The 23,073-nt window shown below is 34.4% G+C and overlaps 1 protein-coding gene across 1 annotated transcript in view; it reads left to right on the forward strand.

The window, feature by feature from the left end:
- The window catches only part of col6a4a (collagen, type VI, alpha 4a), a 69,680-nt gene extending 46,636 nt beyond the window's left edge, over positions 1-23,044 (forward strand). The window contains exons 15-41 of the mRNA XM_087287542.1: positions 545-616; positions 697-723; positions 1,592-1,636; positions 2,720-2,773; positions 2,883-2,945; positions 3,900-3,965; positions 5,451-5,504; positions 5,591-5,626; positions 5,707-5,769; positions 6,876-6,938; positions 7,047-7,109; positions 7,186-7,248; positions 7,457-7,507; positions 8,245-8,280; positions 8,358-8,420; positions 8,495-8,557; positions 8,636-8,671; positions 8,846-8,882; positions 8,979-8,990; positions 9,290-9,783; positions 10,468-10,564; positions 11,302-11,967; positions 13,974-14,082; positions 15,990-16,132; positions 16,491-16,661; positions 20,556-20,603; positions 20,762-23,044. Of these exons, the coding sequence (XP_087143668.1) occupies positions 545-616; positions 697-723; positions 1,592-1,636; positions 2,720-2,773; positions 2,883-2,945; positions 3,900-3,965; positions 5,451-5,504; positions 5,591-5,626; positions 5,707-5,769; positions 6,876-6,938; positions 7,047-7,109; positions 7,186-7,248; positions 7,457-7,507; positions 8,245-8,280; positions 8,358-8,420; positions 8,495-8,557; positions 8,636-8,671; positions 8,846-8,882; positions 8,979-8,990; positions 9,290-9,783; positions 10,468-10,564; positions 11,302-11,967; positions 13,974-14,082; positions 15,990-16,132; positions 16,491-16,661; positions 20,556-20,603; positions 20,762-20,943 (2,877 nt within the window). The 3' untranslated portion in view covers positions 20,944-23,044. The remainder of the gene's footprint in view (positions 1-544; positions 617-696; positions 724-1,591; positions 1,637-2,719; positions 2,774-2,882; positions 2,946-3,899; positions 3,966-5,450; positions 5,505-5,590; positions 5,627-5,706; positions 5,770-6,875; positions 6,939-7,046; positions 7,110-7,185; positions 7,249-7,456; positions 7,508-8,244; positions 8,281-8,357; positions 8,421-8,494; positions 8,558-8,635; positions 8,672-8,845; positions 8,883-8,978; positions 8,991-9,289; positions 9,784-10,467; positions 10,565-11,301; positions 11,968-13,973; positions 14,083-15,989; positions 16,133-16,490; positions 16,662-20,555; positions 20,604-20,761) is intronic.
- Positions 23,045-23,073: the final 29 nt, after the last annotated feature.

A 23,073-nucleotide genomic window follows, 5' to 3' on the forward strand; every position in this document is an offset into this window, starting at 1 on the left:
GAAGAGTGAGGTTTATCTGCATAGCACTTCACTAGCTGGCCTCTATTACAAATCAAATAAAAAAGGATCCTAAAACTTCCTATGGTAATAAAATAAGGAATAAAATAACTGTTGTGGCATTTGATTGCTGTTTAAATATTTGTGTTTAGTAAGATTAATTTGATTTTAGGACAATAAAATATTTATTTATTATATATAGCATGCAAAAATGCTATCTATGCTAATGATAAATGTTACATAAGCACCAAATCAGTATTTTAGAATGATTTTTAAAGGATGAAGTGACACAGAATATTGGAATAATGTCTGCTGAAAAGTTGTTTGTTATTACAAGAATATCGTACATTTAAACCCCTTATTAACATTTTCAATTGTACTAATAATATGTTATTGTTTTACTGCATTTTTGATTACATAAATGCAACCTTTATATGTGTAGGTGAAAAAAAATCATTAAAAAATGCTATAAAAATTCTACTATAAATAATAACTGAATAAATATTGAATGATCTTGATTTTCATGCGCAGTACACGTGTGTTGTAGGGTGAGCGAGGGCTTCCTGGTTTGAATGGAACTCGAGGTAATCAGGGATGCCCTGGAAGAAGAGGCTTAAAGGTAACATGAAATAAAATGCTCATATGGAGACCTTTTAAAGTTTTAAATGTGGCTTTCACAGTTTATTCATTTTCCTTCAGGGTGGCAGAGGTTACAGAGGTGAAAACGTGAGTACTTCCATATTTCTTTAACAGGCATCATAACAGCTTGGTAGACCTTTTTGCCACAGGTTACCATTAAAACAAAGAAACTTTGCCTATAGACATGTCAGAAATACAATTTATTAACAATTTATAAAGAAATTGCTTAAAAAAAAATTATTAGCATTAAATTTAAAGGGATAACATTTAAGACTCTGGAGAAATTTAATTTAATTTATTTTATTTTATTTTATTTTATTTTATTTTATTTTATTTTATTTTATTTTATTTTATTTTATTTTAATTTAATTTATTATTTTATTTTATTATTTTAATTTATTTGTATTTTTATTTTTTTTAAATTTTTTTATTTTACATTATTTTATTATTTGATTTTATATGATTACAAAATATATCTATATTTTCCATCTTTTTTTAAATAATCCTATTAGTCTTATATGTATTGATAAAAAATTCTAATAGTTTTATGTATAAATATAAGTACTCCATATTCACTATAGAATTTATTCATTGTTTATGCTATGTGTAATGCTTTGACAATAATTGACAAGTCATGCCAATAAAGCTCATTTGACTTTGACTTTGATTTTGGGAGAGAGAGAGAGCTAGAGAAAGAGAGAGAGGATGTATACATCCTCTGTCTACTAATTATTACCAGATGGCATTTATTAGCCAGCATCTGTGTTTAGATGACTGTCTTTGATTGCCATCTGGAAAGGGTTGTTATAGTCTGTGGTTTCTGTTGTTTTTGTCTAGATGCACATAAATTGTGTTCCTGTCTCTTTTCATATTCTCTTGCATTTGGCTTGTTAATGAGCACGTAATCATTGTTTGCTTAATAATGGCTTGAGTTTTCTTTAATCTTCTTCCACAGGGAGAAGAGGGAGATAATGGATTAGATGGGGTTGATGGTGAACAGGTACCTAATAAAATTATGATGCACTTCTAACATTCAGTGAGTAATCTAGGGTCAATGGATAGATGTAATGCACACTGAATTAAAACATATAATAAATATACAGTTAAAGTCAGAATTATTGACCCCCTTTGTTTTTTTTCCTCCTTTTTTAAATATTTCCAAAATGATGTTTAACAGAGCAAGGAAATTTCATGGCATGTCTAATAATTACTTATTTGTTTTATCTCGGCTAGAATAAAAGCAGTTTGTAATTTTTTTAACACTATTTTGAGGACAAAATCATTAGCCCCTTTAAGCTATATTATTTTTTGATAGTCCACAGAACAAACCATCGTTATACAATAACTTGCCTAATTACCCTAACCTGCCTAGTTAACATAATTAACCTAGTTAAGCCTTTAAATGTTACTTTAAGCTGTAAAAAAGTATTGAAAAATATCTAGTAAAATATTATTTACTGTCATCATGGCAAAGATAAAATAAATCAGTTATTAGAGATGAATTATTAAAAATATTATGTTTAGAAATGTGTTGAAAAAAATCTTCTCTCCGTTAAACAGAAATTTGGGAAAAAAATAAACGGGGGCTAATAATTCAGAGGGGCTAATAATTCTGAATTCAACTGTATATATGTACAGAATGTTTTAAATGGTTGCAGCTAAAGCATAAACATCAATACCCTACATTGTAAAAAATATCTTAACAGGTTCCATATTTTGTGATTCACTCATGTTTTCTGCTTATTTACTGTTGTGATTTGCCTTTTGGGGCCTTGATCTCTGCTCTGTCAACTTTTGATGTTGAAAATTAAACTCTACAGTTTAACAAAGTGACTTTTATTAGCATTTAGTAGCTTAAAATAATATAATGTATAAAAAATATTATATAGAGAAGTAAGTCTGTAAAATAAAAAGGTTTTGCAAGGTTTATGCAGGATTTTTGTGTTATATACAACACCAACCCAGAAACTATGTCACTTTAAATTATTAAAGATGTTAAAAAACGTCACTTTTTTAACTTTTCAAGGATAAAAATTTTTGGAAGAAAGATCATGCCTTGCATTTTACTTTTTGAAATTTTCAGGGTAAAACTGGAGCACCGGGAAGTCCAGGAGAGCGAGGAGATCCAGGCAATCCGGTAAAATACACCACTTATGTTCCTCTCAACTATGATCCAGTCTCGCTGTAGTGCTCCATCTTCTCTGATTTATACATATGTATCGTCTTTGTTTGTTACTTTTGTGAAGGGTCCAACAGGTATTTCAGGAAGCTCAGGAAGCCCAGGACAACGAGGCCTGAGAGGAGATCCGGTTAGTAGAATTCAGCTGCAAATAAATCTCTTAAAGGGATAGTTCACCCAAAACATTTGTTTATTCACTTTCCTTCGGCTTAGTCCCTTTATTCATCAGGGGTTGGCACAGGGGAATGAACCATCAACTTATCCCGTATATGTTTTACACAGTGGATGCCCTTCCAGCTGCAACTCAGTACTGGGAAACATCCATACACACTCATTCACTCTTATTTAGTTTATTCAATTCACCTGTACCGCCTGTCTTTTGGACTGTGGGGGAAGCCATAGCACCCAGAGACAACCCACGCCAACACAAAGAGAACTTGCAAACTCCAAACAGAAATGCCAACTGACCCAGCCAGGACTCGAACCAGCGACTTTCTTGCTGAGGCGACAGTGCTTATCACTGAGCCATTGTGTCCCCCCTCACCCAAAACAACAACAACAAAATTCTTTTATTATTTACTCAGCATTCACTTGTTCCAAACCTGTTTTTTTTCCGTTTTTTTAACACACAAAAAATATATATATATTGAAGAAAGCTGGAAACCGTTTAATTCTTCAAAATATATTTTAAATAGGAAGTAAATATTCATTTGTGGGTGAACTATCCCTTTAAAACATCACCCATTTATGCAATAAACCCTGTTCTTGCATGTTGAGAAAATGCTGTATCAGATTGTTTTCTAAAGTAAATCATTCCATTGTTACTGCAGTAGCAGTATGTCTTATTCATTTAATCTCTCTAGTTCACATTTTTTGAGAGTAATGATTTAATGTTTGTTCTTTATTGTTACCATATTTGGCAAAAGAATGTCTCTGTAGATACAAAATACTAATACATCGGGCAATGATGAGTAATACAAACCATGTGTAAGTCGAGACCAGCCACTAATGACTTTCAGCAAATGTTGTTTTAGTAGTGTTTGGCTACATTTTGACCAGTGTTAATCTGTTTTATCATAATCAGGGTAATTCAGGATTGGATAACAATGCCCGCGGTCGTAAAGGTGATGCCGGCAGTGCAGGCATGCAGGTACTGTATGCGTTGTTCATTTTAAATTTGATTACAAACTAGCAATTAACTGTAACATCTTTAAAAATATACCTATTCAAATAATTGTTTCATATTTAATCCTGACCAATGTTCAATTTCAAACAATTTAAACAAATGTGAAATTTTAATTAAAAAAACAACAAATTTACACTCACCGGCCACTTTATTAGGTACACCTCTCTAACTGCTCGTTAACGCAAATTTCTAATCAGCCAATCACATGGCAGAAACTCAATGCATTTAGGCATGTAGACATGGTCAAGACGATCTGCTGCAGTTCAAAACAAGCATCAGCATGGGGAAGAAGGTGATTTAAGTGACTTTGAATGTGGCATGGTTTTTGGCACCAAACGGGCTGTTCTGAGTAATTCATAAACTGCTGATCTACTTGGATTTTCACGCACTACCATCTCTAGGGTTTACAGAGAATGGCCTGAAAAAGGGAAAATATCCAGTGGGCGGAGGTCAGAGGAGAATTGCCAAATTGGTTCCAGCCGAAAGAAACTCAACAGTAACTCAAAAACCACTCGTTACAACCGAGGTAGGCAGAAGAGTATCTCTGAACACACAACACATCCAACCTTGAGGAAGATGGGCTGCAGCAGCAGAAGATGATAAGCAGGACAGCGACCATATCAAATCGTGAATCATCTCAGACTGGTTTCTTGAACATGACAATGAGTTTACTGTACTTAAAAGGCCTTTACAATCACCAGATCACAATCCAATAGAGCACCTTTGGGATGTTGTGTAACTGGAGTTTCGCATCATGGATGTGCAGCCGACAAATCAGCAGCAACTGCATGATGCTATCATGTCAATATAGATCAAAATCTTTAAGGAATATTTCCAGTGCCTTGTTGAATCTATGCCATGAAAGATTAAAGCAGTTCTGAAGGCAAAATGAGGTTCAACCCGATACTAGTAAGGTGTACCTAATAAAGTGGCCGGTGAGAGTAACAATCACTGAACAAAGGCAAGATTAATTGATTTTGAAATTTGTTGTTGCATAATTTTGTAATCAATAAAATATCAGTGTTTGTGATATAAATTTTTTATTTTGATGTTTTTTCCATTAATCCAGGAGTATTTTGTTAATTTTTTTCACAAATAAAGCTTTTATTTAGCTTTTTAGTATTTTACAAATAAAGGATTTGTTAAAGGATTGTAAATGATGAACCAAATTTATGAGGCAAATAAGAAAAAAGATTTTTCTCCACATTTAGTTTTTTATTATTCATGAAAACATTTGCACAGCTTCATGAGTAATATAGGTTTTCACCAGAAATTTTCATTTTTTAAAAATTATTCAAATGGATGGGGCCATCAAAAGCATTCATAATCTTGAGGCTCACAATAGTTTTTTACAAGTTTATAAGTTAAAAGTGAAGTAAAAACAAAAACATTTCATTTCTGAATGATTTTTATTGCATTTGTTTTCTTTCTGTGTGCTTTTATTACCAGGGTGATCCAGGCCCAGATGGTCTTGCTGGCCAAAGTGGAGAAAATGGCAGACCAGTGAGTTCATCTAATCTATGATTTGTCATTTTATCACAGAACCAGTGGTTTTTGGTACATTGGTAATTTAATAAATCTATTTCTAGGGTCAATCTGGCAGAAGAGGGACGGCAGGTCTACCGGTACAGTACTGTAGAATGTTATAATTAAGCCACTGCAGAAGTGACATGGTTACTAAATGACTTGGTTTGCTTGTTTTTAGGGTCCCAGAGGGCCTCCAGGAGATCCAGGTTTACAAGGACTTCCAGGGGGCTCGGGTCCACAGGTAATGTATTTATTAATCCTATATTTATCCCTATCAATAAAAAGTTAAGAAGACTCTATAATGACGCAGCTGAAAATGTATAGCTCTAAATTGTTTGCAGATTGTTAATGGCGAGAAAAGATGGCAGTCCTATTTTGTATGTGTGTGCTCACTTATAATAGTTATTGATTGATATTTGAACTGGATATTAACAAAGACTATAGAATAAACAAGGGAAGTCACTCGTATAGTTTTGAATGGGAAAAGTGTAACCATCAATTTGCTGAAAGAAGCCCCGCCTGCTAGTACAGGAGCCAATCATTGATCAATATGGACTGAAAATTCTCCAGGGGAGGGGATTGGACCAGATGTGTGTTTCTGCAGGTTTTGTGTTATTCAAACATTTAGAAATGAAAGAGACAGTTGTTGTTAAATTTTATTGGTGATTTCTAATATGACATTTAATCGTAAGCTTGACAAGCAGTTTTGAAGAATTCCATGTTTTCCCGTTCAAACAGAATTACAGAGCAAACTGCACGAAGAGCATTTTAAAGATAATTAATTAATATTAATTAGGTACATTTACTATTAGGTATAACCTACCTCTAAACCTAACCTAACCCATGTAGTTACCTTATATAACAAGCCTTAGGTTATGAAGTGCACTGTAGTTACATGTTAACGACACATACTGTTTTGCTTAATTTTCAAATTTGTGTTTGATCATATTAAAGAAGCAATATTATTCTTTACAATATTTAGTATAGACTTCATAAGTGCTCATATCATAAAATCCCTATTGAATCATTTACTCTGTGATGCAATATATATATATATATATATATATATATATATATATATATATATATATATATATATATATATATATATATATATATATATACACACACACACACACACACACACACACATTTTAAAGCCTTGTCAGTTTATGTAATCTCAAGGATTACATTCATAAACTGTCTAATAACACAATATTATGTCAAAAGCATAATAGGAATAATAATCCTAATAATGTGAACACCTTTAAATTGCTAAATAAAAGGTTTGATGTCAAATTGGATGGATGTGAACTATAATCTGAGATTAATATTGTCTTTGTTTAGGGCCCTTTTGGTCCTCCTGGTCCAGTTGGGCAAAGAGGTTTTGTTGGTCTGCCTGGACCTCAGGTATATGTTTAAATACAATAAACCAGTCACTCTCTTTATTTATTTTTCCTATAAACCATTATTAATAAACCAGCTAATTAATGGGATTTTATTGATCTCTTTACCCAGGGATCGCCTGGCTCTCCAGGGAGGCCAGGAACTAAAGGAAGCCTTGGATCCAGAGGACAGAAGGTGAGTGACTTTCAGAAACATCTCTTTAAATCTCTGCTTTTAAAGCTTAAACTCTCCTGTTGCTTTTTCCTTACAGGGTCAACCAGGTGATCCTGGAGAAAAGGGGTCTTTAGGGTCTGCAGGTTCCAGGGGACTGCCGGTTACTTTTATGTTTATATATATTTTATTGTATAATCTACCAAAACTTTGCAATGCCAAGCATTATCCAACCTCATTAATAAAATCTAAATGCTATTTTGTTCTTGAATGCAGCAGTTCAAAAAGTTTCTTAATTGTTTCTTTATTTTACAGTTTAACATTTGAAAGAGATGCCCTTTATAATTGTGACATTTTTGAATTATTAATAGGGAAAAGATGGCAATGATGGCTATGGATATCCAGGACTCAAAGGACAGAAGGTTTATACAGAATAATTCATAAAATCCTTTGTTTTTAATTAGCAAGTTTGTTCTCTGCCACAATATATATTATTATTTCACTGTAAAATCACGGTGACGCAGTGGGTAGCACGAAAACCTCACAGCAAGAAGGTCACTGGTTCGAGCCTCGGCAGAGTCAGTTTACATTTCTGTGTGGAGTATGCATGTTCTCCCCGTGTTCGCATGGGTTTCCTCCCGGTGCTCCGGTTTCCCCCACAAGTCCAAAGATGTGGTATAGTTGAATTGGGTAAGCTAAATTATCCCTAGTGTATGTGTGTGAATGAGTTTGTATGGGTCTTTCCCAGTGATTGGTTGCACCTAGAAGGGCATCCACTGCGTAAAACATATGCTGAATAAGTTGGTGGTTCATTCCGCTGTGGCGACCCCAGATTAATAAAGTGACTAAGCTGAAAATTGATGAATGTAATATTTTTATTTATTTATTTTTGTGAAAATGCTAATTAATAAATGGGTTTTATCCATTTGTCAGCTAGAAGCATTTAATAATTTAAAATATTATACAATTTATAATTATTCCTTCATATATTTTAAATACATTTGTAGAAATTGATAAGGACACCAAAGTCGTACATCTCATCTTGCACCCATATGCAGTTTTTTTTTATATTATTATTTATGTACACACATATGCACTTTTTTGATTTTACATTTAACAATTATTCAATTTAAATATTATTTTTATACTTCTCTTCAAGGGGGATTCTGGTTTTCCAGGATATCCTGGACTTCAGGTGAGCTTAAAACTTGACATTGCAATATTTATAACGTTCATTTATAAATGAATAATGTTTTGTCACATTTCTCCTAGGGTGAATTGGGCTTTAAAGGCACAAACGGAGGTGTTGGTCCTAAAGGCAGCAGAGGAAGAGGGGTAATAGCATTTTGCAAGCTTCACTTTCTTATCTTTTACACTTTTAGGAGCCTAAAATGAATGTCTGATAACAGGGCAATGCTGGTAGGACGGGACCACCAGGAGATCCTGGCAGTGGGGGGATGACTGGACACAGAGTATGTTTAGACTAATATTATCTGCATCATTTAATCATAGAATGTGGTAAGATAAAGGTTTTTTTTTTTACCATATAGGGCCCGAAAGGACCACGAGGAGCCAGACAGATGTCTGTAAGTGTCTGATTTTCTTTGCCGCTGCATGTTTACAAGTAAAAAAAAAAAAAACAATAATATATTAAATGCAATATAATATAATATAAAGGTAATGCATGTATTTGCATATTTAAAATGCATTCATATAAAAACACAAGACATGTTTAATTATATATATTTTTTCTTTTGTAGGACTGTCAGCTGATCTCATATGTTCGAGACAACTGTAGTAAGCAATGATTTATTCTTTTTATTTCAAATAAATAACAATAGTATTACATTAAAGATGCTTTTTTAAAAAGTTATGTTTTTTCTTATTTAACAGTGTGCTGCAAAGGTAGGTAACATTTTTTTGTGTCATATTTTTCTTCAATGATTATATATTATGTTATAAATTTTTTTCTGAATACGTGATTTTGATTGGTCAATCACAACATTTAAGGCGCTATGTAAGGGATAAAGTACATCCAGGCGGTTGTTATCTCAGAATAAAGCACAACAGACTTATCAACTTTTGTATAAGGCTAAAGGGCTTCTTCATCATCCTTACAAATAAATATTATATTTAATTTGTGAATTATCTGTCATGTGTACACAATTAAATATGAAACTCTTCTACTGAATGTGTTCTTCTAGACAACATAAAATGTCCGGCATACCCCACTGATCTTGTGATTGGCATGGACATGTCTGAAGATGTGACCCCTCAAGGCTTTGAGCGCATGCGTTCTGTGGTCCTCAGACTGCTGGACAACATGAAAATTGCAGAGAGTAGCTGCCCGACAGGGGCTCGAGTGGCTCTGGTGTCCTACAGCTCATTCACCAAATACCTGATCCGCTTTAACGACTACCACCGCAAGAAGCAGCTTATCGATGCCGTCAACAACATCGCCCTGGAACGCACTTCAAATCGCCGCAACATTGGCGCTGCCATGCGGTTTGTGGGCAGAAATGTTCTGAAGCGAGTGCGAAAAGGCATCCTGATGAGGAAGGTTGCCATTTTCCTCACTGCTGGAGAATCTCAAGATTCGATATCTCTCACCACTGCCATTCTAGAGTACAAAGCCCTGAATATTAAACTTGGGGTCATTGCTCTGAGGAATGTCCCTGCTATCAGGAGAGCTTTTGAGGTAAAGATGAGTGCCTCATAAACAAAATGTTTAAAAATAGCTGATTGATTTAAAAGTGGTTAACTCTTTAAATTGGTTAACTTTGTATGCGTTTTTAACTCCAAGGTGACCAGTTGTTTGAACTACTATAATTCACTAGTATTATTCAAACTAAAAACATCTCATCCACAATGACCTGAGCACTTAAAAAAACACTCCCCCCCCTCCTTAGCTCTCCCTGAGCACTAACTGTTACTTTTTATAATTAGCACTTCTTGCGTGTATTGCCTCTTCTTGTTAAATCACTGAATGTCTCCTCATTTGAAAGTCGCCTTGGATAAAAGCATCTGTTAAATGCAACATAGGCTCATTGTGAAAACATAGCCCTGTATACATTTCTGGAGAACGCAAATTAGGGAGCCAAGAGTACGTTTGGCTGTGTTTCGTTTTTTAAACGAGCGTTACGTGGCAGTATGATGCCATTCTTTTTTGGGCTTACCAGCTGACCGCTTCAATTTGGAAGGCTTTTCCGCTGTTACCAGTTTGTCCAGTAGCGTTTTCAGAACGAGCCTGGGTTGGTTTAATGGCTAAATGTGAATTGTAAAATCAAGGTGTGTGTGTGCCTAACACAAGAAGCTTTAATACTTTTAACAGCATGTAGACATACTCATTCTCTATGCATGGCATATGTTGTACTGTATGCAGGCAGATGAGAGCCAGAGTTTTATCCTGACTGTTCTGGGTAGAGTGCAAGACCAGAATGCTACTCTTAGTAAGATCCAGAGTTGTGTTATTTGCTATGGTAAGTTTTTTTTTCTCCTGCTTGCACCCAAGGATTAATGAAATGACATTAAGAGGAAAAAAAAAAAGACATTTCAAGGGGATTTAGGCATTTATATTATATTATATTATGTTATATTATATTATATTATATTATATTATATTATATTATATTATATTATATTACATTATATTATATTATATTATATTATATTATATTATATTATATTATATTATATTATATTACATTATATTATATTATTTTATATTATATTATATTATATTATATTATGTTATATTATTTTATATTATATTATATTATATTATATTACATTATATTATATTATTTTATATTATATTATATTAAATTATATTATATTATATTATATTATATTATATTATATTATAATACATTTTATATTATATTATATTATATTATATTATATTATATTATATTATATTATATTATATTATATTATATTATATTATATTATATTATATTATATTATATTTTGCCAAATTTAAAGTCAGTTTTTTCAGTATTACTTTTTTAAAGTCTCATATTACATATATTTTCAAACAGTTTTTTTATGATGTATAAATCTCAATCACAGTAATTAAGGAATAATTGAAAAAAATGTACACCCGAGGTTTGGTATTTTTTATATACTTTTGTTTTTGTATTGTACTTTTAATAAACTGTTTCTCCAGAACTTTTTCCACCTATTTATTGTATGATAACATCTTTTCACATCCAAGATCCCTGCAGACCAGCTAGAGAATGTGAGGGCACCAACCTGCCATCTGCACCTCAGGAGCTGGACATGGACTTTGTGATGGTTGTGGACGGGTCCCGTAGCATCCTGGCTGACGAGTTCAAGGGTGTCAAGGAGGTGCTCGGCGGTGTGCTCGATCAAATTGTTGTGAGCAGTCAACCCACCAGGGCTGACAGACAGGCCAGAGTGGCTCTCTACCAGCAGACGTCTACCTATAGTGACCCCCAGCCTGCACACGAGATATTCAGCTTACGTGAGTTCTCTGATCGCAATCTAATGAAGACAAGCATCATCCAAAAACTAAAGCAAACCGGAGGATCTCATGAACTGGGTTCTACTTTGGAGTTTGCTTTCAAGAAGTGTTTCAACGCAGTTCCAGAAAGTCGCAAGAACAAGATGCTGCTGGCCATCATTGGGGAGGAGACAGCGTTACAGGAGAAAAAACGTCTGGACTCTTTCTCCAGGTTGGCGAAGTGTAGCGGCATTGTTCTTTTCACCTTGACAGTGGGAGACTCCATCGCCTCTAGTCAGGTGGAGGAGCTTGCCAGCTATCCTTTAGAACAGCACATCATTCACCTGGGCCACTTGAAACATGGAGAACAGGAGTACACACAACGCTTCATGAGGACTTTCTTCCATATACTGAGCAGTAAGGAGTGTTTCATGTTAATGCTGATTTGATTTGGGTCAAAAGAATTGCAGTAGTTATTCTGGTGGCTATCTTGCCTCTCTAATGTTGCTCAGAAAATGCAACAAACATCATAAAAGGTATCATTGTGAGCCTTATAGCTTTACAATAGCTTTATGTGAGGAACAAGTCTAATTTCAGTTTATACCATGCTTTTTGGTAAACCAGGGCAATGTCAACAGAACCTGACTAAAATGTAACCCTGGACCACAAATGTTGCGCAGGTATACACATTTTATTGGTCAAAATGTGGCCAAAATGATCAAAAATATGACTAAAAATCAATGTTTCATGAAGATTTCTTTGTAAATTTTCTACTGTAAATATTAAATCTTATTTTTTATAATAATATTAATAATTCCTTACATTTATACAGTTCTTTTCTAGACACTTACAGTGCTTTTCACATTGGGGGGAACCTCCGCATCCACCACCAGTGTGCAGCATCTACCTGGATGATGAGACGGCAGCCATATTGCACCAGACTGTACACCACACACCAGCTGATTGGTGGAGAGGAGACAGAGTGATGAAGCCAGTTATTATATGGGGATGGTTAGGAGGCCATGATGGACAGAGGTCAGTGGGTAAATTTGTCCAGGATGCCAAACCCCTACACTTTTCGAAAGATATCCTGTGATTTTTTTTATTGATTATCATCAATATACTGGGGCGTTAGGACCCACACAGACTGCAGGTTGAGCGCCCCTGCTGGTCTCACTAACACCACTTCCAGCACTAACCTAGCTTTCCCATGTGGTCTCTTATGCAGGCACTGACTGGGTGCAGCTTCCGTAAGCAGCCATGTGAGAGTTGATAAATTAGTACTATGCTAAGAACTACATTTAGACAACTTTAAAGCGATTATTATTATAACTTTTTTCAGAACAGAAAATCATCCAGTGTGATTGGCCCTTAGTAACAGAACGCAACAGCAAAAACGTGCCATCAGAAAACCATTAAAAAAACTAACAGAAAGATAAAGCCACAGTCGGTTGATAATGGTAAGACATTTGTTACCCCAAGGAGTCCAACTGAGGACTATGACAGGTAGCTTTCTGCAATTCTCACATGGCTGCCCACTGAAGCTACGTAAGCACGGCTGCACCCGGTCAGTACTTGGATGGGAGACCACATAGGAAAGCTAGGTTGCTGCTGGAGTGGTATTAGGCCAGTAGGGAGCTCTCAACCTGTGGTCTGTGTGGGTCCTAACACCCCAGTATAGTGAAGGGGACTCTATACTGCTCAGTGAGTGCTGTCTTTTAAATGGGACGTTAAACCAAGGTTCTGACTCTCTGTGGTCGTTAAAAATCCCAGGATTTCCTTCGAAAAAGATTAGGGGTTTAACCCCGTTATCCTAGCCAAATTTGCACACTGACCTCTGTCCATCATGGCCTCCTAACCATCCCCATATCATAACTGGCTTCATCACTGTCTCCTCTCCACCAAACAGCTTGTGTGTGGTGTGCGGTCTGGCGCAATATGGCTGCCATCGCGTTATCCAGGTGGATGCTGCCCACAGGTGGTGGATGAGAAGATTCCGCCAATGTGTAAAGTGTTTTTTAGTGTGCTAAAAAGAGTTATATAAATGTGAGGAATTAATATTATGACTAGAATTTCTAGTAGATATCAATTCTTTCTAGGAACAAACATAATTGTGTAGTTGTTCTGCAGTCATTTTATTCAAAAAGCCAAATCAGCCTGAAAGTGAGTTCCATTAGTAGCGTGCTGTTCTCATGTCTGAGATTTTCATAGATCAGATGTACAGCACAAGCTGTAAATTATATATATATAAGCTTTTTGTTTTTCAAAACATGCATCATGTTTATTTAAGCAATATGGCTGTGAGTGAATGATGAAAATATTATAGTTTTGGGTGAACTTTTGCGTTGCGATTGACTTTTCATGTGTTTTCATTTTGAGTGTCTAGCTGTGAGTGTTAATATATAGTTTCTTTATGAATGCAGAGAATATGAACACCTACCCTCATCCATCACTCCAGAGTCAGTGCAGGAATTTTCAAGAAAGTCCAGGCCAGCGTTTGGACTTTGAAGCTGCAGAGAGACCAGTGTACAGGTATCAAATGACAAAACGTACACTGTCATCATCTAATGTGAAACATCTGTTTGTTTGAGGTCAGAGCGGTTATTGTGAGCATTAATCACTGACTTGAGTTATGAGGGAAAGTATTCATATATGTGCTTAGTTTATTTATTTATTTGCAGGTTCTTGTTTAGTAAGTTGGAGATTAATAAACCTGCAATGAATGAAAGAGTCAATTATTTATTTAATTTAGAAATGATCATGTTAATAAAGCTAACATAGTTTAAATACCAAATTAGGTTTTTATTTAATAAGGTTAGTGCACCTTAATAAAACTTTGATTAATTAATTTTTTACAATTTGTTTAAAAATAAAGGTAAATTGTGTAGAAAGAGTGAGTAGCGATGTCACCTCACAGCAAGAAGGCTGCTGGTTCGAGCCTCGGCTGGGTCAGTTGGTATTTCTGTGTGGAGATGGCATGTTCTCCCCGTGTCCTCTGGGTTTCCCCCCACAAGTTCGAAGACATGCGGTACAGGTGAATCGGGTAAGCTAAGTTGTCCGTAGTGTATGTGTAAAAAGAAAATAAATTAATAAATGTGTAGAAAGGATGTGGGTGTTTATTTAATAGGATGCAGATTGATAAAGTAAACCTCGAAAAATGTATTACAGGTGCTGGGCATATAATTAGAATATCTTCAGAAAGTTGATTTATTTCACTAATTCCAATTTTTAAAAAATGACATTTGTATAATGTATACATTCTTTCCACACAGACTGCTGTATTTCAAGTGTTAATTTATTTTAGTTTTGATTGTTTTGATGACAAGCCCCAATTCAGGATCTCAGAGAATTAGAATATTGTGAAAAGGTTCAATATTGAAGACACCTGGTGCCACACTCTAATCAGCTAATTAACACCTGCAAAGGCCTTTAAGTGATCTCTCAGTCTAGTTGAACCTGAAGATATACTAATTAAATGACCAGCACCTGTATATTATTCATTTAAATTAAATGTAATTTACATACTGTATAATGAACACAGTGTGTGTAGAAAGGCAGGTGATAATAAGAATCAGAATTAGAATGGCAATTGTGAATTAAATTTTGAATTAAGGTCATTTACACATATAAATAGTTATTTAAATAGATGCAGATTTAAATAAATAAATGATTGATGAAAATCATGAATAATAATTTGTTTTGTAAAATACTGATGACTTCTTAATTTAAAAATAAATAAAATAAAAGTTAAGCATAAAATAAGAGCATTCTTTGTGTAAAATATCAAAAAGATGCCTCTTTTTATAATTTGTGTTTTTTTTTTTTTTTTTAGATCATTTATTCATTAATTTTCTTTTCGGCTTAGTCCCTTTATTAATCTGGGGTCGCCACAGCCGAATGAACCACCAACTTATCCAGCATATGTTTTACGTAGCGGATGCCCTTCCAGCTGCAACCCATCACTGGGAAACATCCATACACTCTCATTCACACACATACACTACGGACAATTTAGCTTACCCAATTCACCTGTACCGCATGTCTCTGGACTTGTGGGGGAAACTAGAGCACCCGGAGGAAACCCACGCGAACACGGGGAGAACATGCAAACTCCACACAGAAATGCCAACTGACCAAGCCGAGGCTCGAACCAGTGACCTTCTTTCTGTGAGGCGAACGTGCTACTCTCTGCGCCACCGTGCAGCCCGACAACAGATTACCATTTTTTAATTTTCATATTTTAATTTAAAAAAACAAACCAGCAACAAATGAAAAGAAATTATAATCAAAAAATTTCTAAAGTATAAATGACGATATTTTTATTTGAAACCTGTAAAAAATTTTATCAGGCCTTCACTGAGTAAATCAATCCTTAACATTTTACTCAATCCCTTGCTAAACAAACAGAATAAATAGTGGTTTTGTATGTTTTTTTCAAGGGTTCCTGTGCTCTCCACTGTATATCCAGATGTTCAAGTAGAAGAGGACATGGAGGAAGAAGATACTGCGCCAGAGACTGAGGACCAGCAGTCTTCAGGTCGTGGAGACTCAATAATCCAATCTCCTGCTGACAATACAGACAGTACGTCCTTATAAACCTTGCCAATCTTTCCCCTAAAAGACAGCCATTTAGCAAATTGATTTAAAAGTTAGCTTAAAGTATTGTGCATGTATTAGGTCATGTTAATTAATGCATCTGCTGACATGAACAAACAATGAACACTACATTTCATACAGTATTTATTCGTTGTTAATTCATGTCAACTCTCAATGCGTCAACTAATGTTATCAAGCATAAATAAGACATTAGTAAACGTTGAACTGTGATTAATAAATGCTGCACAAGTATTATTCATACTCAGTTATGTTAGTAAATACAATAACCAACACAAACTAATGAAACCTTATTGTTAAGTGTGACCAAATTCTTTTGTTTTCAGGTCTGTGTCGCCAGAGTTCTGACCGTGGCACCGTCTGTGGTGATTATATGCAACGCTGGTATTACAATCCAGCAGTCCGTGGTTGTTTACCCTTCTGGTACGGCGGCTGTGGTGGTAATGGTAACCGTTTTAGTTCAGAGAGGGAGTGCCTTCAGACCTGTGGTAAAAAAAGTAAGTTCTTTGTCTTTATATCAAAACTAGTTTAGCAATCAGTGTAAAAAGTCTAAAGTAAATGCAGTTGAATGGAAGCTTACCTTGAACATAAGGTGCAGTGTTTAATAAGTGTCTGAAAGGGGAGCTATATGCAAAAATCACATTGGTAAGCGGTTTTACCACAGTTGTGTGGCTACAGTGTGTGAATATAGCCATCCTCTAATGGATAAAATTTAGTTATAATCACACATAATAAAAACAGTCTGCAGAAACACTTTGATTGACATTCTCCCTTTGTAAGTGTCATCAGAGGGGGTAAGTTCTGCCCATTAGTGACTATCTCTCCCTCATTAGCATTGACAGCCCTGAGTGAGAAGCAGCCGATGACCATTAAAGTTTTTGCACCATACCTGCTGAAGATGTCAGTGACTAAGAAGCATGATAAGTGTTGAGTTTTAGGATGCACAAATATACACCATAGTTTTCAAAAAACTGCCTTTATCTGAGACACTTCTTTAGTTTTTCACAGAGATAACCAGGGTGCGAATTACACCCGAATTTACCCCCTAATTGACTCTTGACCCCCCCCTGAAGGAGGTCAAAACAAGACGTATAGGGGAGGGGGGTTAGTTGTTAAATACTGAGAAATCTTTCACTCTGATCTGTAATTTAAATAATATTGTTAAGATTTAAAATAATAGATAATATAAATATACATTTGACCACGCCTATAACAGTTCAAACCATTGCGCCTATCAGTCTGTTCGAGAAAAAAGTCTGAAAGCTGCAGATCTGGAGCACCAATAGACATAGTGTTCACAAGACTGTTTTCTAGTATAATAGGTCTTTGTATCTACATATACTGTAGCCTGAAAGTACAATCAAACTAGAGGCATAGTAGTTTAACCTACATTAACATCTGAAAAAGATAATCACAGGATACTGTCGGGTCAGAATATCTCTCAAACTGCTGAAAGTTTAAATATGTTTTATTAATAAACTAAATGTAATTAAAAAAAATACATAAATGACTGATGCAGGTATAACACAAACTAACCGAAACAGTTGACCCCCCTGATCATCAATGTATAATTCACACACTGGAGATAACATTAGTCGTGTTTTGAATCTGTCACTACTCACTATGCTAATGCACAGGCATTTGTAGCTCTTTTGACAAAAGGACTGGGAGCACAATCTCATTTTGAATTTAAAGGAACAGTCAAAACTGCACTAATAGGATCAAAGCCTATAACGGGACAAATTCAAAGAGTTATAAAATAATGTTTAGAGAGTATTTTGAGTTGAAAAATCCCATAAATACTCATTAGAGACTTATTTTACATCTTGTAAAAAGGGGCATAATATGTCCTCTTTAACACACTTTCCTAACTGACTTTTGCAATCATATTGACATATGTACAGCAATGATTGTATGCTTTCTTTACTGCTGTTTTCTCGCTTTTGTCATTTTTGTTGTGTTAGTTTTGTCATTGAGTTAATCATACAGGACATAATTATGCAGTATTATCATCTAAACACCAAGCATGGGCAATGTCAGGTTGTTAACTCTCATGTACTGTTGGGGATGTTTTCATCCACTCTGAGGTGATTTTGAGTCTTAATTTGGCCATAACCTTTTTGTGTTTCAGCTAATGGGATGATTTTTAGTGACAAATCTTATTTTGAGAAAATGCTTTGAATTTTTTAACTCAACAATACATCGGGTAAATTTACCACCCTTTCCTTATGTTAGAGATAAAAACATCTACTAAATTAAACTGCTGTAAAAATGCATCATATATATATATATATATATATATATATATATATATATATATATATATATATATATATATACAGTGATTCCAACTGTGGCGGCAGGTCTTTTACACTAATCTACCGACTACCTATGCCGTTATTTCAGTGACAAATGCAAATGGAGAAATGTCGTGAGGGCAGTATCACAAGTCGAGAACGCATTTGTTATACAAGCATGCAAATCTCTTTGCTCGTGCGCCAATTTCCTCTGTTCATGCACAAAACTTTTTGCATGTCCTCAAATATACGCTGTTCAAGCGCAGATCTTCTTGTGCGCTCTCAAATAAACGCAGCTGAAGTGCAATTTAGTGCGTTTATGTAACAAGTCTCCAACATTTAAAAGATTTGCTAGGAATATTTATGAATTTCTCCAATAGACCTACAGAGCGCCATTTTTGAATCCTGAAGTAAAATGTAACAACTTTAAACTCCAGCAAGATAAAGTCATTGTATGCAGAACCACAGAGCTTTATCTACAAATAAAGTATAATAATGGATACTGTGTTCATTTTAACTGAAAGCTACGTCGTGTTTGCTGGCCTTAGGCAACACTCACCTGTCAGTTAGTATAAATAAATCACGCACAGCACTACTATGGTTACAGAAAAGCTTGCTCTGTTATAATTCACTTATTTTTTAATGTGTTTTGGTTCGATTTTAACCCGTTATTTAAAAAAACAACAATGACTTAATGTTTTGAATGAGAAGCTGTAATGTAGCCGTGGCGATGAATTTTGGTGTGGCACCCCGCCATGGCAGAATGAATGTAGCGGAAACCATATATAATTATATATATATATATATATATATATATATATATATATATATATATATATATATATATATGTTTTTTTTATTTTTATTTATTATTATTTTTTTTTTGCATAAATCTGGTTATCAACCTCAGTTCTGATCAAAACTACTAAGTGTTTAAAATAAATTACAGGATTTTTACTCTTTAATTGCCAAATTCATAAATATTGTCACTGATTTGGTGAAAAAAGCACACACAAAATGACGTATTTCACTATAAAAAGTAATTTTGGAGTGGCAATTAAAGAGTTAAAATTCTGCAATTTTATAAACAATTTAGTAGTTTTGATCAGGACTGTGGTTGATTAACAGATTTATGCAAAAAAAAATTAAAATACAATCTGATGCAATGTTACAGCAGTTTAATTCAGTGGATGTTTTCATCCCGAACATAACAAAAGGGTAGTAAATTTAAACTGTGCTAAAGGATTAACAGTACTGAAAAGCTATTTAAAGCTTCTTTTTAAATCTGAAGCAAAAAAAATAAATAAAAATTGGAGTAATTCTTTCGTTCATTTATTTTTATTGAATGTAATTCACATACTGTATAACTGGATTTTGTGTAGAAAGAGTAATAAGCTAATAAGAATAACTGCTGATAAGAATAACTATATTAAGAATTAAATTGGTTCATTGATTTCTGAATCGGGGTAATTTTGATATTTTTAAAGATGCAGCTTTGAATCAACTTTTAATAAATAATTTATGAATTTTTGTATAAATACATCTGTGAAAAAAATCAAGAAATCTCTTAAAAATACACACATTTTTTTTTCCCATTTTGTGGCAAAAATGGAAAAAAGTTCCACATGTCGAACTTTGTGTTCAGATACAATGACTCTCTGTTGGCAAAAAAATAATACTTTATGCATTTTTACACTATTGGCATTTTTTCTGCATATAAAATATTGCTAATTTGATCATGGCATTAGACCAATAGGTATTACTTTATTTTGTTGAACTTAAGTTACATTGCATCTACATGCCAACTAATTCTCATTAGATTATAAGTAGACTGTTAGGTTGGGGTGAGGGTAAGTTGACATGTACTTGCAATAGACATATATTTTCTTATAATCAGTTAAATGTCTGTTGAAGGAGCAGTATCAGCAGACATTAAACAAGGCGATAAAGTCAATCAATATACTTTACCGTTTTAAAAAATCCCTAAAAAAATGTCAGTAAATTAATTTAATAAAAAATAAAGTCCAACAGAAAGTTACAAACCACACCACTATACTTTGTAAAATGCTGAAATACTCCTTATTTCATCTCCAGATCCTGAAGTAATCCCACAGACACAAGTTGAAACGGCTTTATTTAATGGTAAGGATTGAGCCACATTTGTAACATTTTCTTGCCTTGTCTGGCTTTTGCTCATAGTTGAAAACGACTGCATGCTTTCTCTGTGAAGTCATTTGAAAGAACTGATATGGTGTCCCGTGCATGAATCCTGAGCTCTGTCCTGATGTTTCCACTTACAGATGCCTGCCTCATGAAACAGGATGTGGGGCCCTGCAGTAATTATGTTTTAAGCTGGTATTATGACATCCAGCAGAATGAATGCTCTCAGTTCTGGTTTGGAGGATGTGAAGGAAACAAAAACAGGTTTGAAACGCGGGCGGAGTGTGAGGCCCTTTGTCTAAAGGACATTCAACCTGTATAAAACATTTTGAACAGACTTTCTTCACCTTTTGAATTTAGCAATTATTTTCTTGAAGCCTGAAAATTGTACTTGTGCAGGTCTGTCTACAGCAACAAAAGAAATCCATACACAAACAGGAAATATTTATCGTTTTGCTTTGTTCACGGCAATTATGAAGTTAAGCATTGTGTCTAGACATTATAAGTGTGTAGAATAATCTCTGTAATACTTTACAATAAGGTCATATTTGTTAACATTAATGTGTCAGTTACTGAGAAACTAACAGTAAATGTTTTATAACATTAATCTTTATTATTGTTAGTGGATAAATCAATAGATTATTGATAATGTGCATTAAAACAGTGATGCCCAATCTTTTATCACCGTGGACTGGTCAACGCTTGACAGTTTTACCTAGGCGTGGGTGGTGGGTATATGTAGATTGCTAGGCGACCATCAACCATTTTTTCATAGGATGACAAGCTGACAAAACATTGCAGCACTTCTGATGAAAGTTTTATTTTATAGAGAAATTAAATGATTAAAAAAAACACACTGAAGCTGATTGGTCAGTTCTCGTCATGTGACTTGTGGTGTGCTTGCAGCATTCTGATGATGTTCAACTGGGTTAGGGCAAAGAACATAGAATCACCAAGAGAAAACACTCTAGTACAATTTGGGAAACAGCCACTAGAGGGCGCGGCGGCCATTTTGGAATGAAAACTCTAATAGAACAACAGCATATTATAAGTCTGTAAAATAAACTATTAAAAGTGCTGATGATTGTGGTAGTAAGTGTTGTATTGTAATAAATAAAAAACAAAGCAGCTGCTTGCCATCGCGATAGCAATAAGATCCAATGGAAAGCCGACTGCTTTCACTCCAAAATGGCGGAATCCGGGGCTGTTGCTGGGCGCTGCTGTTGCAATTGAAAGTTCTATTGGGCATCGCCTCTTGGTCATTCCAAGCTCTTTGGTTAGGGTTAGGTCCAGCCGCTTGCACGTGTCGCTCAATATATGGGTGCACAAGCCATGCACCTCCATTGGAAATATAGAATTTGTGCGGCGAAAAGATGCAATATTAGAATGGCTGCCGTCGTTTGCATTTCCAGCAGTTGATCTTCTTCTTGCACAGACATGCAGGATTCACCCAATTTATTGACAAATGGGTCGACCCATACTGCCTTTGGTCCTTCTCTGAGCCTTTTCCCCTTTTGCCAAGAAACTTTTTAAAGACGTCTGTTTCTTAATTATTTTGTTAGCGTGTGTTAAATTTTTGGCATACAGTTGTAACCGAGAATACGGTCATTTTTCAAAATAAAAGATTTTTTTTTAATTGTAAAAATATGAAGAATAAAAAATAATCTGAAATAAAGAATGAATTTTTCTGTTTCTTCGGTAATAATTGATCAGACTGGTACCTGGGTGTTGGGGATCACTGCTTTAAGGGCACAATATTTAAATTTTTCATAAAAAATCCAAAAACCACTAGAACAGTTTTTTGCATTTTTGCTGATTTACGTACTTACATTATCCCAAATATTTTGAATAATGCTCATAATATATTTTATCTAGTGACATGGACACATCATTGTATCACCATGCAAATCAAGTCACAACCCCTCAATTTCTTGTTCGGTTTTATGGAAAACAGGGAAACACCTTCATCAAACCAAGCCTTTGTTGTGAATTTGCAACTTCTAGTGGTGAAAATTACATATTGTGCCTTTAAGAAATTTTTAAGAATTAAACTTGATTAAATGTTGCTAAATAGCATTAAAATAACATCAAAAATAAAATTGTTAGCTCATATCAACAGATGTTAAAAAATGTTACTTTATTGTAATGCATTACCAAATTACAAATGTACATAGACATAGTTTTTTAGTAAATATGTTTTGTGACGGCACCAATAACGTGCAATAAGATGTTTGATATGATGTATGAAAATAATTTTTAAATTGCTATACTTCACGTTTGATGAGGTCTGTGCATTTCTTAGGCTTTACAAATTGTGGAAAAATTCCTTGCAAGCCATTTTACTTTTGTAACCTGATGTATATGTGTGTATGTTTATGTAAAACCAGGTTTTTCAAAAATAAAATAGTAGGGTTTGTACTTGATTTCAGTGACTGGGAATCTGTTTTATCAA

This window comes from Danio rerio, chromosome 16 (genome assembly GCF_052040795.2).
Source record: "Danio rerio strain M-AB ecotype USA chromosome 16, GRCz13ab, whole genome shotgun sequence".
Lineage (NCBI taxonomy): Eukaryota > Metazoa > Chordata > Actinopteri > Cypriniformes > Danionidae > Danio > Danio rerio.